At 42.9% G+C, this 15,218-nt stretch overlaps 1 protein-coding gene across 1 annotated transcript in view; it reads left to right on the forward strand.

Moving 5' to 3' along the window:
* The first annotated feature begins 5,496 nt into the window (after positions 1-5,496).
* ALKAL1 (ALK and LTK ligand 1) overlaps positions 5,497-15,218 on the forward strand; it is a 37,086-nt gene continuing 27,364 nt past the window's right edge. The window contains exon 1 of the mRNA XM_074847505.1: positions 5,497-5,844. Coding sequence (XP_074703606.1) covers positions 5,511-5,844 — 334 coding nt within the window. The 5' untranslated portion in view covers positions 5,497-5,510. The remainder of the gene's footprint in view (positions 5,845-15,218) is intronic.

Genomic DNA, 15,218 nt, shown 5'->3' on the forward strand with positions numbered 1-15,218 from the left:
ATTCTTGTGAAATAACATCTATACGCCCACACTCTACTTTCAAACATGGTAGTTTCTGCCGTCTGCCTCCTTCAGCTGAATAGTCCCAGCTGCAGACAGTCAGTCAGATGGTGCAGGAACAAAACCTTCACTACTGAAACTGTTTTGGGAAAAATAAAAGGAGGAAGAAGGACTTATTTCAGAGTTCTACCAGACTCTGCTCCTCCCGCCTTTCTCCCCTATCCCCTATTTGCTTCCTGCTGAACAACTTCCAGGTTAGTTTTCTTCTTTTTGACCCTTGAAATATCTCAGTCAGAAGCTGCTTCATGTTTTCAGCTGAGCCTTCCAGAGCGCAGGAGAGCCATAGGTCCTGCAAAAATTACTCATTTTATCTTAGTTGCAGGTGCAAGATGCCTTCCAAACCCAAATGGGGATGACTTCAGGGTAAAATTTCTTAATGGTGAAGCCAGTAAAGATCATTATAGCTCCATAGTAAAAAATATTTAGATGTGTTTGTAATAATAAAATTAATCTCCTATTTTTTAATTGGAAAGATGATAATCTTTATTTTATGGAATAAATATTTGAAGCCACTACCTAAATTTCAGTTAAGAACATCCCACAATTCTCTGCCGTGCTATTTCTAAAAAAAAAAAAGCTGAAAAAATAGCATCAAGTTATGAGATGCATTAAGTTTTAAGTCATGTTATATATATATATATGGCACACTGATTCTCATATCTCTTTTAGAAATACTGTTTTACTTTAACTGTATGGCTTTCCACTGTCAGGCAGTTCATTAGCATGCCTTAAAAGCCGCTTTACAAAAAATCTATAGATTCATAGAAATAAAGAACTGCAAAAGGTATTCAAGAGATCATCCGATCAAGTCCGCTGCACTGAGACAGGATCCAGTAATCATCCTCAACATATTATATATACATATTATATATACATATTACATATACATATATATATGTGTTTGCCTGTTCAAAAACTCTGATTTTAAGGGAATAGTGTGATCTGAAAACCAGCTGGAATCCTCTATTACTTATCAGAAATTACAGCAGCCATCTATAAATTACTGCCTTGGCTAATACATTCATTTTTTGAGGTCATTTTTCACTTCCTCACCCCTCCTTTAGTAACAACACTGCATTAAATCCTAGCTCAACACAGTCAAAAGGAAAATTCCCATGGACTTCAACAGAACCAGGTTTTTCCTCTGTTTTTCTTCTTGATTTACCTGAGTGGCCATGGAAATCTTTGGCTGACAGATTTATTTAGTGAGACACCTAAATTTTAAATCTTGCTTTAGCCTGTCTTTTATTTTAGTGTGTGCTTTGGGAATACATTTAGATAATTTTTATATTTCAGTGTAAATCCCAAGGTAAAATGTCACTACTAAACCAACATTTACCAATTGTTCATTTAACGGATTTGGGTTGAAGTGCTGAACTTGAGGGGAAAAATTAGGTTTCTTACTGAGCCCTGATGACATAGGTACAGTTACCTGTGCCTTCGGCAATGGAAAACACTAGATCATCTCTCCAGGTCCCTGTCAGTCCTATGATACTTTGATTTAACTAGTTGGTTTTAACTTCAGTCAGACACAGACTTCTGTCTAAGACAGATCAGAAAACAAAAAGGACATGCCACAGGAAAAAAATGTGATGTACTTGTTTAAATCCATTGGCTACAAGAAGCAAATAACCAGACTTATTTAGGCTCACTATGAACAGGCTTTCAGTTCCTAAATAAGATACTGACTGCAGTCTTAAGATGCTCTCTTTGATGTAGATTTCATGCTGAGGTTCTTTCTTGATAGAATGAGGAGGAGGCACATTAGCACTACTAACAAAAGGGCCAATGTAACTGTGACCTGAGAATGGGTTTTCAACCTGCCAGAATTGTTTGGTATTAGTAAAATGGTCATCTTCCTCTGGTTGCTCTCTGGTTGCCATTCTTTCAAATGCTCCCTGAAGAATTCAAATATCAAAACAATTTAAAAAGAGACAAGGTTTTGTACAATCATAGAAAACAAATATTTTTTTTGTTTGTTTTTAAATAAGTCTTTAAATCTCTTGGGCATAGAAAGAATCTGAAAAAGCTACTTAAACTTGTGATTTAGATGTGCTGTGGTTCTAATCAATTGATTCTTTTCATTTCAAGACTTGCCCCAGCTCCCACAGCAGTGAATGGGAATCATTGCAGTAACTTCAGGGCCTGATAGATCTGCCTCTCAAGCTGCTCTGCAGGGACACCCACTCTCTTGTTTCCTTGACTTGTTTATTCTTTTGAAAATACACAAAGGAAAAAAACCCACTCCTGGTAACAAATGAAGCAACCAACCTGTCTGTTTGTTTTAATTTAAAACAGTAATTAAAAACCAGTTTATTGCCCTCTGGATGGGTATAATGTCAGTCCAAGGAAAGAAGGATGCAGCTCTTCCAAAGGAGGGAAACAAGTGGCAGCAGAGGTAAAGGACAAGAATAAAACTGGGTGGCTCATAATGGTAAAGGGCCTAGTTGGGTTCTGATTCAAAGCTTTAAAACCCTAAATACTCAACATATAAGTTAAAGAACAAAATTTAGTGGTCTTAGTATTTGTAATGGTATTTGTATCTTAGAAACCCACTGAATGTGGGTGACGTATTTGACAGTCTTTGCTCAAGGAGTCACAAACTTTCCCAAACTAGCAGCTCCAGGATGTCGTCCATCAAGACTGCATAGTCAGCTATAGCAGTTGCAGACCTCTTAGATCTTTTTCTGGGATGTGGGGAAGAGAGGAGGGACTATTCACCTGCCCTTTTCAATACTGCTTTTAATTCTTATGAGTATTTTGCTATCATCTGCCTTGAACAGACACCCAATAAAGACTTTGATTTTTTTATGAGCAGAAAAATTATTCTGTCTTAACAGTGCTACATAGATTTCCTTCCCGTGTGACCTGCTCCCAGGGCTAGAAGAAGATGGAAACCCAATCCATGACTAGTTATGAAGGTGGGCAGAGGAGCTTGAGTCAAGGTAATACTTTGGTCATTTCTAGGGGAGAATTCAGTCCCGTTCTGTGGTGGCAATATGTGTCTCTGAGGGCAAAATAAAAGCAAAGAAACAAAAAGCAAATGGAGAGAAACTTTGGGGTTTATTTTGGAGCTGGTAAATTAATATGCTTTGTTCCTCAGTTTATCACTGCCCTCTCTTTTCCTCTTCACTCAACCCAACCATCAGCTTGACCAAAGAAAACTCCTTAGATGCCCCAAATAAAGATGTAAAAAGCAGGAAATCATGTAGTGAGAAAGAGATTGACACTTCTCTTCCATTAACCTGGGAATCCACAGGTCAGACCAGTGTATCTAGTGCAGTACACTGACCTCTAAAAAATTTGTGTGTTAAAACCCTTTGTAGCCCCTCATTAGTTAAATTTGGTTTGATCTCCAATATCTGTGGTACACCCACCCACCCCCGCCTCCCCAAGGTGAGTGAGGATGGCACAAGAGTAGGAGGATGTGGGGAAGAAGCCAGCTTCTTCAACAGTGATGATATACAGCCCTGAATGTGCTCTTCCTGAGACAACCAGAAAAGGGTACAAAGGGCAGTTTTGGGAAAGAGACAGAGTTTGTAGGGAAACTCATATGTCAGACAGATGCAGAATAGTTTAAATCTCTTTCAAATTTAAATTCCCCCTTTTCACATCTTCAAGGATATCTCAAATCCTTATTTTTCTTCCACTCTTATGAAGTAAATATCTCAGCAGTACCTTCCGATGAAGAGTTATAGTTGCAAATTCTGTCATAATGTGAAATATTGTCTGGTATAATTTAAAAAATTTGTATTGCTTTTCAATCTACGCTCAGACCACCTGTATGCACTGCTCTCTGGAAGTTGAGATCTTATTCACTAATTACTTGCGTGCATATTTAGGGGTCTAGGAGGCAAGTTTTTTAACCTGTGGGTTTAAAGGTTTCATTAGGTCAGTACCTTTTTTGCTAGCTTTTCTTTAAATCTCATTGTCAAAAATTAAAAAAAAGCTATTTTGGAGAAACAAACTTTTACAAGCTCCCTAGTTTGTGAAGTCACCTGCCAAAGACAGTCTGCCACTTTCCTTGCCATCAAAACAGAACCAAATTTATACACCCTTCAGACTTTGCTCACGGCTACTTTGTTCAATAAGGGGGGGGGGGGGGGGGGAATAGTTCTCTTGCTGTATTCCCAAGGGAACCCCGCTAAGTCAAAGCACATTTTAATCTCTTGAGCCAGCAGCTTTATTAGTAAGCGTTTCCCAATCTTCAGGGAAATCTAATTTCACAAATAGATCAGAGCCACTTCAAACGCAGCTTTCAGTTGCCATCCACCGGGGGACAAACGGGGAGGAGGAAGTTTGTCAGAAAAGACCTTCTCTGAGCCCAAGAGTGATTACCAGAGGTGTCTCCATCGACTGCCACCCACCTAAAGTCGATACTACTCAAATGAGTACGCCGATGCGGACTATATAAGAGAAGCGCATGGCCCTGGAGGGCGCATCCCCCCTCTCCGGGCGCAGCACCGACCGCCCCGCTCCGCGTCCGGCGGAGCCTCCGCGGGGACGACGCGGGCTCTCCGCCGGCGGCCGAGGACGCCTCACCCCTGCCCGCACGCACTCGGCGGTCCTTGTCCCCCCTTGAAGGTAAGCAGCCGCCCCCCTCCAGAGAAGCCCCGGTCCCTCCCCGGTTACTCCCCGGGTTTGCCGTGCGCCCCGGCGGCGGCGGAGGGAGGGAGAGCCCGGAGCCGTCGGGGAGAGCCGGCTCCCGTGCGGATCCGATTAACTCTTTCGCCCATGAGGATCTGCAAGGGAGGCCAAGTATCAAACGGTTTGTAAATAACAGAATTTTGCTCCCTCCCCCTTAATCCCAACCGTTTGCTATAATTAGAATAGCTTACTTAGGGGCATTAAGCACCGCTCGCGAAGCCTCAGCCTATTCTAATTGGTTTTGCCCTTTACACGCCGATTTGCAGCAGTTCCCGATGCCACTCGCCCCTAAATGAACTCCGTCCCGTTGCCCGTCCGTACGCTCTCGCCCGAAAACCGCCGGGCGGCACTGCCGGGGCGGGGGAAGGGGGGGTGGGCAGGCTGGCCCCACCGGGGCTCCCCCGCCGCCCCGCTCCGCCGGCGGAGGAGGGAGGCAACAGCGGGCGCGGGAACGCCGGGGGTGAAGGGAGCCGAGCAAACCCCCCCCCGCGAAGCCCTGGACCGCAGATACGTGCGGCGGGGTTATACCCTTCCCCTAATCCGGGGAACCGGGCGAGCGCGGCGGGGTCAGCCGGTGGCGGCCCGTCGGGTCCCCGCACCGCGCCGCCTCCGCCGGCGCTCCGCGCGTCCGCGCCCGTCCCGGGCGTTGCGGGATCGGCGGGCGGGCGCGCACCGCCTCCGCGCCTGCCCGCGGGGGTGCCCCCGGGCGCGGCATGGGGGGCGGGGGGGGGCGAGCGGGCGGGGTGCGGGCCGGGCCCGGCGCTGACCGCCTTCGCTCTCTGCCTCCTCCCAGCGCCGCAGAGATGCGAGGGGCGAAGAGACGCCAGGCGCTGCCCGCCATCGTGCTCCTGCTGCTGGCTTCGGCCCCGCCGCCCCCGGGCGCCGAGGGCCGGGACGTGCCCGCCGCCGGAGCCGAGCGGGGGGCGCTCCTTGACCTCCTCCTCCAAGCCCTGGGCGACGGCGGCCGCCCGCTGCCGCCCCGCCCGCCGCGGCGAGACCGGGTGATCGCCCGCCGCTACAGCAGCGGCGCCCCGCCGCCCGACCCCCGCCCCATCGCCGCCGCCGCCGCCCCCCGGCCGCCCCCGGCCGCCGCCGCCCCGCCGCCGCCCCGGCTCTTCGCCGCCGCTCGCCACGGAGGTAAGAGCCACCGCGCAGCCCCGCGCAGGGAGCCCGGGGGATGCAGCCCGCCCCCCCCCGCCCCGGGTCCCGTCCTCGCCGCCTCCTCCGGCGCCCGAGCCCGACGGCTCCTCCGCCGGGGCAGCCCGCGGCAGGCGGGAGGGGGCGAGCGGAGGGCGCTCCCCGTCCCCGAGGCGGCAGCCCCCGGGAAGGTTTCTGGCTTTGCTGGGGTCGATCCCCGCTGAGGGCGGCGCAGCCCAGCCCAGCCCCGCGCCCCGGCAGGAGTTCAGCTGTGGGGGTACCCGAGACCTGGGGGAGGGGGGCCCTCGGGCCTCAGCATCTTCTGCCGGGAGGTCAGTTGCGGCCACCGTCGGTCTGCCAGTCCCTCCGCGAGCCTCCCCGCCGCCCCGCGCTGCGGCGCAGCCAGCACCGAGGGAGCCCCGTTTCTCCCCAAACTTGGGACTGCTCCTCTAATTCGCAAAAGGAGGAAAAATGACTAATCTGAGAGACTCATGTCTGGACTTGGTCCTCTAAACTTCCTCTTCAACTTGACTAGTTCCCGTGCGATGCGTTTTGCTGGGGCAGGCTCGGGAGATGCGGGCTGTGCTGGGCGTGGGGGCTTGTTCCACCGTCCGGAGGGGCTCAGGCTGGGGCAGGGAGCGCTCCCAGCACTGGCACAGGTCAGGCCTGGCCGTGACAAGCAGGGGCAGTTCAGGGCCGAGAGCAGCCGCCTGGTGATAGTCACAGACCGTGTTTGGCCAGGAAGCTGGGTGGCAGGTCACCTCTGCTGCCACTCGTTTTCACGCAGAGCCACGCAAAACATTTCCTCCTAGAGTGGAGCTGCCCACGGGGTTTGTGTGGGTTAGGGTGGTGCAGTTCAGCAAGAAGGAGATTATAGTTACCGGCTTTTGGCTGTCGCCCACTAACATTTTTTCTCTTGTTGCCTGCCAGAGAAGAGACCCTACTGGAGAGAAAGCAAGATGAGGGAAACTAATTTTCATTTTTTAGGTATTTGTGTCCCTCGAGAGCGCCCTTGGGGCTGATGGCTGGTAACAGGTGAAGTCTAGATGCAGCCCTCCCCAAGTCACACTGGTAGACTTATTCTCTCTGCCCAGTGGTCTCTTTTAAAGGAAATTAAACCCCATTTTTGGAAAAACTTGGAAGTTGGGTGACAAGTTCAGAAGTTAGTAGGTGAGTAACTGATTGGTAGGGCAGGCACTTGCACAGTGAGATTGCTGCACAGTCTAAGAACGCTGGACTGAAAAAATACAAATCAAGCAAAAAAGTAGTTAAAGTTCTGGCCTAGGAAGCTTCTGCTGCATGTGATCTGCGCCATGTACTGAGCAGTCCATCAGTGAGGGGTTATAGTGTCCCAGTGAACTTCCAGATATTCTTGCTTTTTCAGATCATTAAGTCTGTGGTAGTTAACAGAAAGCCAGCCCAAACTCGATTGCCACAGATTGTTTTGCTGACCGGAAAACATGTTGCTGGTTACCAACATAACTGGTCACGAGTGATTACTTAGTGTGGCGTGAATTCTTTATGTGCTGTGCTCAGTGTACACTTTTCCAGGAAAAAAAAATGTAAAAGGGTCTTTACATGAAGCCTTAGATGTGTCTTATTTTCAAGAGAATGAAAGATAGAAAAGTATAAACCTATGAGCAGTAGTTACTAGTATCAGGTGGCTTGAGGAAAAAGTCTGTTGTGGACAACGTTATCTCCTATTTGAGATATTTACTCCTAACTAAATAATTGTATTGAGCTATACAATAGAAAACGTAAATATTTAATAATATTTATAGAATAACTTTGAAGGGGAATTCTCTTGAATTCATCAGTAACATACATAATAAGGCTTTGTTTTCTATTAATTGTTAGGTTTAGTAACTATATTGTACACAAAAGGAGTGGAACTGCTGAACATCCTTAGAGAAGTTCTCGAGTTGTCCCTGCGGTAGGTGCAGTGTCCTGTGAGCAGCCACAAAGGTACTTTTCTCTCCAGCCTAGAAAGTGCAGATTACAGTCAATTTTTCGTATTCATTCAATTTTTTATAAACAGCAAGGATACAAATTAGAACCTGTTGTGATGGTATGTGTTTGGTTTTTGGGATAGAGAACCGTGACAAGGCTTTTCTTACAAGTCACCAACACTTTTCTCATAACTCCTGTCACCAGCACATTAACAGCAGCTTTTTACTCCAACTGGTAGTACCTGAGTTTCAGCTGAAGAGAATAGCTCATCTTCCTATCACTCAGGAAAGGTGGTGTATTCAGCTGAGTACTCAGCCAAGCATTTAAAACCAGAGATGCATATTTGAATTGTCTGTTATTGCTGAAAATCAAACCCAAGTGTCTGATTTAAAAGAAAACTGAGCAGCCCAACTGTTTCCTTTGAAACAAAAATCATTCATAACAGTGCCGTATACAGAACAGAGCATGCAAGAAGTATCATCTCTGTGTGTTTTATCATTTTTCATTTCTGAGGATGCTACTCTGTATTATCAATGTAACAATCAATGAACTGATTAGCAGGAGGGCTGAAATATGATTCCCCTCCTGTTCTTCTTTCTTTCCCTCACTCTCAGCACTGGTTCCAGCTTTAGTCTAAGCATATGATGAGCTAATTCAACTCACTGAGCAGCACCTCCACACACACCTTCCTTTTATTTTATTTCATTTCATCTGGGGGGCTTGGTTAGCTATTTGTGTAGCAAAGAGAGCTGGCCTGGTGTGCCACTGGGTGAATTTTAGGAGCAGCACAAGGCAAGTGGCCAGAGGATGTGACAAGGGGCAAGGGATGAGAGGGGATGGGACGTCCTCCTTACTGTGATGGGGACCTCATTTAGCTCAGGCCATAACGGAAAAGCACAGCATCATAGGGTGTCTTCAATGAAGCTGGAAAAAGAAAGGTGAGACACTGTCAGACATCCTACATGTACCACTCATTTACAGATACATAAATAAGATGATGTAAAAGCAAGAGTGGTTGGTCTGTGATGCCCCATCTGGATGTGGCTTGCAGGCAGTTCAAGGGCAGGTCCTGGGCTAGAGCTATGTCATGGGAGTAACAGTTGTGCTCTACTTCATATGGGTTCATTGGGAGGCAAAGGGACACAACAGCACTGAAGTAGGATGGACGCTCAAACCTGCCCTGTCTGTTGGGGCAGTAAGCTGCTGTGACCTGCCTGGAAATGACTCTTTAGGTCTTTTTTTCCCCTTAAAAGTCAGGGATATATTCCATGTCATGTACTTCTTGGCCACATCAAGATTTGTTTCATGTGAATCTTGTAGAACCCAGGACACCCCCATATGCAATAAAGATAGCAGTTTCACCATCACTTTAGCTGTCTTAACTTCTTACCTCTTTTATCCCTACATGTTCAAAAGTCTCACCTCATGCAGATCTGTCCCTGTTTTTCTTGATGACCTGATTAATGAGAGTAATACTTATTGGAAGAGTATACTCGGAAGAAATAATTTCAACTAACCAAAAAGCAGCCTTCATCTTTTGCTAGGATTTCTGGTAGGATGTCACTAAAAATACAAATTGTTCCTTTGAATTATTTTATCTAGTGGGATTAAATTTTCTGTCACAACATCCTTTATTTGCCTGATTTCCATGAAGTTTCTATGCTTGAGTGTGGGGTTTTTTTGCACTAAGAAGTGTCTCATAAAGTTTTTAAGCTTAGTGATGAAAGGTCCTCAATGGGCAATCTTTTCCATACCTATCCCCTGCTTCTGATGCATAACTATGATCAGGTTTTTTTATGAAGAACCCAAATATGTATTGTCACAAAGAGGACTCAACATCTGGTTATTTTTGAATGTCACATTCGGGGAGCTAGAATAGTTTGTCAGTCTTCTCAGATTTTCTTTGTTACCTTTATCCACACACTTTTCACAGAACCAAAATAGCTTCTATGTAATTAGATTTAAAGAAGTCTTGGGAAATAAAAAAAGTCTGCCTTAACTGTTCTTTCCTTACACATTCCCAACAACAGTGAAGAAATGAGCTATCTAAACTTACAAGGGGTAGGGTGCTGAAATTTGTCTTTGTGGTGGGAGACCAGCAAGACGTTTTAAAACATTTTGATTAGTTATTTTTCAAGCACGAAGGAATGAAGATAAATATTGCTCTCAATTTACCAGTGTGTTCAAATTAGCCTCCTGAGCATATCTACTTCAGTTTTAGAATAACACATCAAAGAAGAAAATTTGGCCCTCAAACTATTTCAGCTTTGAGGTTAAACTTAAGAGTTGAGTTTTATGCCAAAATTTCTTACACATCAGCAGAAGAAAACTGAAAGTTGTCCCATGACATGGAGCTAATTTAACTATTATTCATAATGCGTTAGATTTGAAAGATATGATTGAGGTTTGTTTTAGTTTACGGTTGAATCAAAACCATGTAGCCTTATGTAAGGCATAGGAAAAGTTTTGTTCTTTTTACTCACTTAAAAAGTCTCCTGTAAATGTAGTGATAGTTACAGCTGGAAGTCCCTAGTTCTGCAAGACCTGCTGTGCCTAATACTAAACTACTTCAGTGAATGTAATTGCAGATCTGGAATAAAAAAAGGAGACCACTGAGGAATGTAAACCTTGTGTCTAGGAAATGAAAACGTATGGTACGGCATAACACAGAGTTCTTTGTAATACTTATGTCTTGTCCAATTATTACTCCTATTAATAAAATAGCTTTTTTTTTTTATTTTTTAGTATATTGTGTTAATAGGAATTGCCGGGCATTCGGGAGGCTTAAAAGAAGAGAGTTAATAAAAATGACGTTCTCCAAAATCACATGCTTACCAAAGCAGACATTACCTCAGAAATTTGCAGAATAGTGGATGAAATTGGTTTAAAAGAAGAATAACTATTACATTAAAAAATCAAAATAAATTCTGTTGACTTATAGTAATTACTCCTGATTCCACATCCGAAGTTTTTGAATAAATTATTTTTGCAGTGAAGTTGGTGTGTAGGCTTTTCTGGAACAGAACCAGACAAATATGTTCTGCTTTCAGAGGCTTAATATGATCCATATTCTGAATGGTTAAGGGTCTTATTTTTCTTTATTTTTATTGAGATGGACACGATAGGCAAATAAATTATAACTCTGCACATTTAAGATCTAGTAATTAAAAGAAAATATAGTCTCATAAATTAACAAACTGAAAGAATTGTCAGATATTATTCCTCTCAACAGAACATCTATACGTCAGTCTCCATGGAAGGGTGCAACTGGTTTGGGTACTGGAAGCAGTAAAGATGCCGTAGGACAGTATGTTGCTCAAGCCAGTGGTTGCAGAGGCAGGAGCAGAGGGGCTGTGAGGATCTCGCCACACCATGATGCAGAAATGTGAACAGTCCCAGTGAGTTCAGTGGAAATAACCATTATCTCTAATTGTGCCAAGATTAGGTGTCAATTGTACCCAAAAAATATGAGCAGGCAGGATAAATTTTTGCTACAGTTTCATTTGAGTGAGAAGAATTATTTTTCGTTAAATATATTGATAGCATTTTGATCTCAAAGCCATCCTCAAATTTTCCTTGATAAATTCTCCTAAACAAGTTGATATTGGCCACTTTTTAATGATTCATCACATAGTGTTTCCTGTAATGAATATATAGTTCCACACACCGATAGATTTAATTCTGACAAGTGCATATTTGTACCTGTTTTTGCATTTGTAAGCACATTTTGCTTTTTCCACCATTTTTGCTATTTTTATAGAACGAGCCTTGACTTTACTGCCTTTCATTCAGGTCAGCTGTTATTTATCGCCAGCATTTCCTTCCAGAAAGTGTTGCCTTTGTGCTAGTTCCCCAAACTGTAAAATATCTGTGATCTCAGTGCCTCTACTTTGCATGCTGACTTTCTTAGTTTCTAATTTAATTAAGTCCCAAATGCTGCAGAGAGTGTATATTCCTTCAGCCTTCAGTTCTGCACAAGTGCTGGGATCTATCATTGTGTCCGGCTTCTTCATGGTTATGATGCCTTTATGACCTCTAACCCTGATGCTACATTTCTTTCCTTGACTGCTTGGGTTTTTATGTGTATTGTTCAATATGCTTTGTAGTAGCAATATTGTTTGGCAAACATGACTGCCAGGCAATAGAGCTAGGCCACTGAACAGAAGGCATCCGAAATCTAGGATAAGCCAGAAATCTTCCATATCATGGTGGAGAATGTCGAGCCCATGGACCAACACTGACAGCTGATGAATGAGTGAGCAAAGACAAAATGTAATTGTTATGTATATGGAGGTTTAAAATATAATGAAGTCTGTCAGAGTAGTCCTTCAAATGAAATGGTGACACTGGCTCTCCAAGGGGCTCTGCTCTCACTTCCATTAATCACAACGCAAACCGAGCGTGCTCGATACCTCACAGTACCGACCCGAGGTTGTGCGCTGCCCTGGCACGTGAAGGGAGAAACCTTGTGGAACTGCAGTTCACTGGGCAGCAAACATTTTGGATGTCAGTATGCCATGCCAGGAGCAAGATAGGATGTCAGCATATGGAAAAGCTTTTCTTTTTGAGCTATTGCATACAAAAAGTCAGTGACTTTTTCTTTATTCAATATGAGGAGATCTTCTGGTCTTTGCTTTAGTTCTGTTTCATATTTTTATAAAAATTATATTTAACATGACAAGAGACACAATTACTAATGTGTACAGTTCTAGCCCCAGAAAAGTGACTGTTATAATTTTCACTGAATTACACCAGGACTGGGCCTGAAGTACACCAGGACTCGTCCAATATGCAGGGAAGTGAGTAACAAATAAAACAGAAGTTTCACTTCAAAGTAGATCCAAGTGTGTAACTGTCTGTAACTCAGGAACTATAACATGCATTTTGAATTAGTCTAGCTTGGCCCTGAGCCTGTGAGCAAACTGAAGAGTTGATACATTTTGTATTTTTTTTCTTTACTGTAGGCACGATTTAATTTTTCAATCAAGAATGGCAGGTATCTGTTTTATTATTTGAGGTGTTAATCTGCTAGGGAAGGCCTCTGAGAGGTGGGAGAATGGTAGTGCACAGGTGTAAGGCTTTGCAAACATTTATTGTTTTGTTAGATAGGCTTTATCCTTGAAAATACACTGCTCATGTCTGTAGATGATGTTGGTTTTTAAATATGTATGTATACGGGGAAAAAGATTTAAAAATGAGAAGTGTAACTGTGCATACATACATATACATAGGCACACACACTCATCTTTTAATTAATGGCTTTTGGTCAATTTGAGGGAAAGTGATGTGGTGTTTCAGACCTACATGTGATTTGAAAGTTACAAAGGTGGCTACATTACAAATGTAGACTGAATTTTCAGAAGTGCTTAAAGTAGCATAAAAATCATTGCCTAGTAGTAAACACTCTGCAAAACTATAAGCAAAACCTCATAATCGATAAGGGACCTGAGAAAGTTGCACCACCTAGGAAAATAGCCACTGGAAGGCTGTGGAGAGAAAGGGTAAGTTGCTTCCATGTCTAAAGTATACGTAGTGCCACTGTCTGCATTGGGATTCTTTTATTCTTAGAGAAGATCTCTCCAAGTGACCTGAAAGTAGTTTGTAGGAGGGGGAAAATATCCCCCTTATTAACACTTACCTGTTTTCTAGAGAACTAAAATTTTCAGTGGTGTTTATCTAGTACTTTTCACTAAAGTAAAAAATAAAATTACTTAAAGGTGAGCAAATCTTATGTTAGTATTTTGTAAGACTTGTTTTAAAACATACCAGATAAGTGCACTTCAATAGCCATAGTGAATATCTTATTTTTCAGTAACAGCATTCAGCTGATGGACTGAAAAATTTTTTTTTTTGACAATTTGTTGCTTACATTTGGTTTTTATGGTGAGGAAGAATATTAAAGCAGACTGTTAGAAAAGAATATAATGATTTCTGAATGTATGCACACATAAGCAGTGTTACATGGGACAAGATGCATGTTTTTAGTTGGAAAAAAATGTGTTCTCTAGGACATTTTTTTTTTGTTTTGACGCTTAAGCAATTGCATATACTCCTTGCTCCTGAGACCACAACTGAAACTTGACTCTGGTGAAGAAAATATATCAAAATGAAACTTGCAAAATCACTAGAAATCAGGAGAAGATACATGATAGAAAGCATTTTGCTAGAAAAAGCGCAGCTGATCTCCTGTGTTAGCCTCAGCTGATGGTTAGGCTTTTCTATGCAATTTAAGGATGAATGCTTCGTTTTGTCACTTGTGAATTAGAGGTTACTACTTTAGTGGAAGTCCTACAGGCTATTCTTTCATGTTTTGAGTATTTTTAATGTCGGTGAATTGGAAAACAGTTGCTCCAGTGAGGGAATTGACAGACTATTGATTACATACCGAGGGTGCAATTCTTTATCTTTAGGGTATAAACAAGATTTAACACATGAAGGATCCAAGCATTTTATTGGTTAGTGGCCACTTTTATATTATCCTATGTTTTATTATATCTGCTGGGCAAAAAAATCCTTGATGTGCAATGCTCCACTGATTTTACTAAAACAGTGCATGACAATGTGTTTGTTTAATACAGTCTTTAATACCAATGGAAAATCCTGTTTGGAATTACAAATTGTGGCTACTTTTAAATCCTAATATTTTGTTTTTAAAAATACAATTAAAATGGTTTTGTAATCAAACAAAAACCACTTACAGTAAAGGCACAACTTTGCAAACTAAGCATATTTAAACTTTTTCTGTAAGGTTTTTTTTTTTTTTAAAGTCTATTAGGTCAATTCAAGTAAATTGGTTAGATTGCATTTTAGTACAGGTTCCTCTTGCTACATGATTTAAAATCCGTGTCTTTGACTTGAAGAAAAACATTTAAGGTTGCATCAGGAAAGCAACTATTGTCATGTTCCTTGCATATATATTTTGGACAACTTCCGGGGTAACATAGAACAAATTAAATTAAGACTTTGCTACTTAAATTATGCCTTTTTTACTTAAGCCAGTAAAATAAAGGTGAAAAGTAAAATAAAACCCAACTGGAAGAGGCAGACACCCTTTTTTCCTTAACCCTTGCTGTTTATGATCTCAAGCTGTATGTGGTGTGTTTCAGTAGAAGGAACCTTTGAAATGAAGTGTTAGGAAATGCATCTTCATCAGTATATGTGGCAGTACTGGGTATATGCACTAGATTAGTAAAACCCTTAAATTGCATTGGATTAAAATAGCTGAGGAGATAGCTGTGATGTTATTACTATAATCGTGATAGAGTAATTACTTCTTCCTTGTCTGTTAGTGGCATAGCATGCCTAACATGTGAGAGAAATTTTAACTTAGGAAATTTAGGAAAAATTCTTTTACACAGTGGACAAGGATTTATGGCCAAAACATACCAGTATGAGGATTTCTTGTGGTCTCTGAAGAAATCTTC

The sequence above is a fragment of the Strix aluco genome, chromosome 1, assembly GCF_031877795.1.
Source record: "Strix aluco isolate bStrAlu1 chromosome 1, bStrAlu1.hap1, whole genome shotgun sequence".
In the NCBI taxonomy this organism is placed as follows: Eukaryota; Metazoa; Chordata; class Aves; order Strigiformes; family Strigidae; genus Strix; species Strix aluco.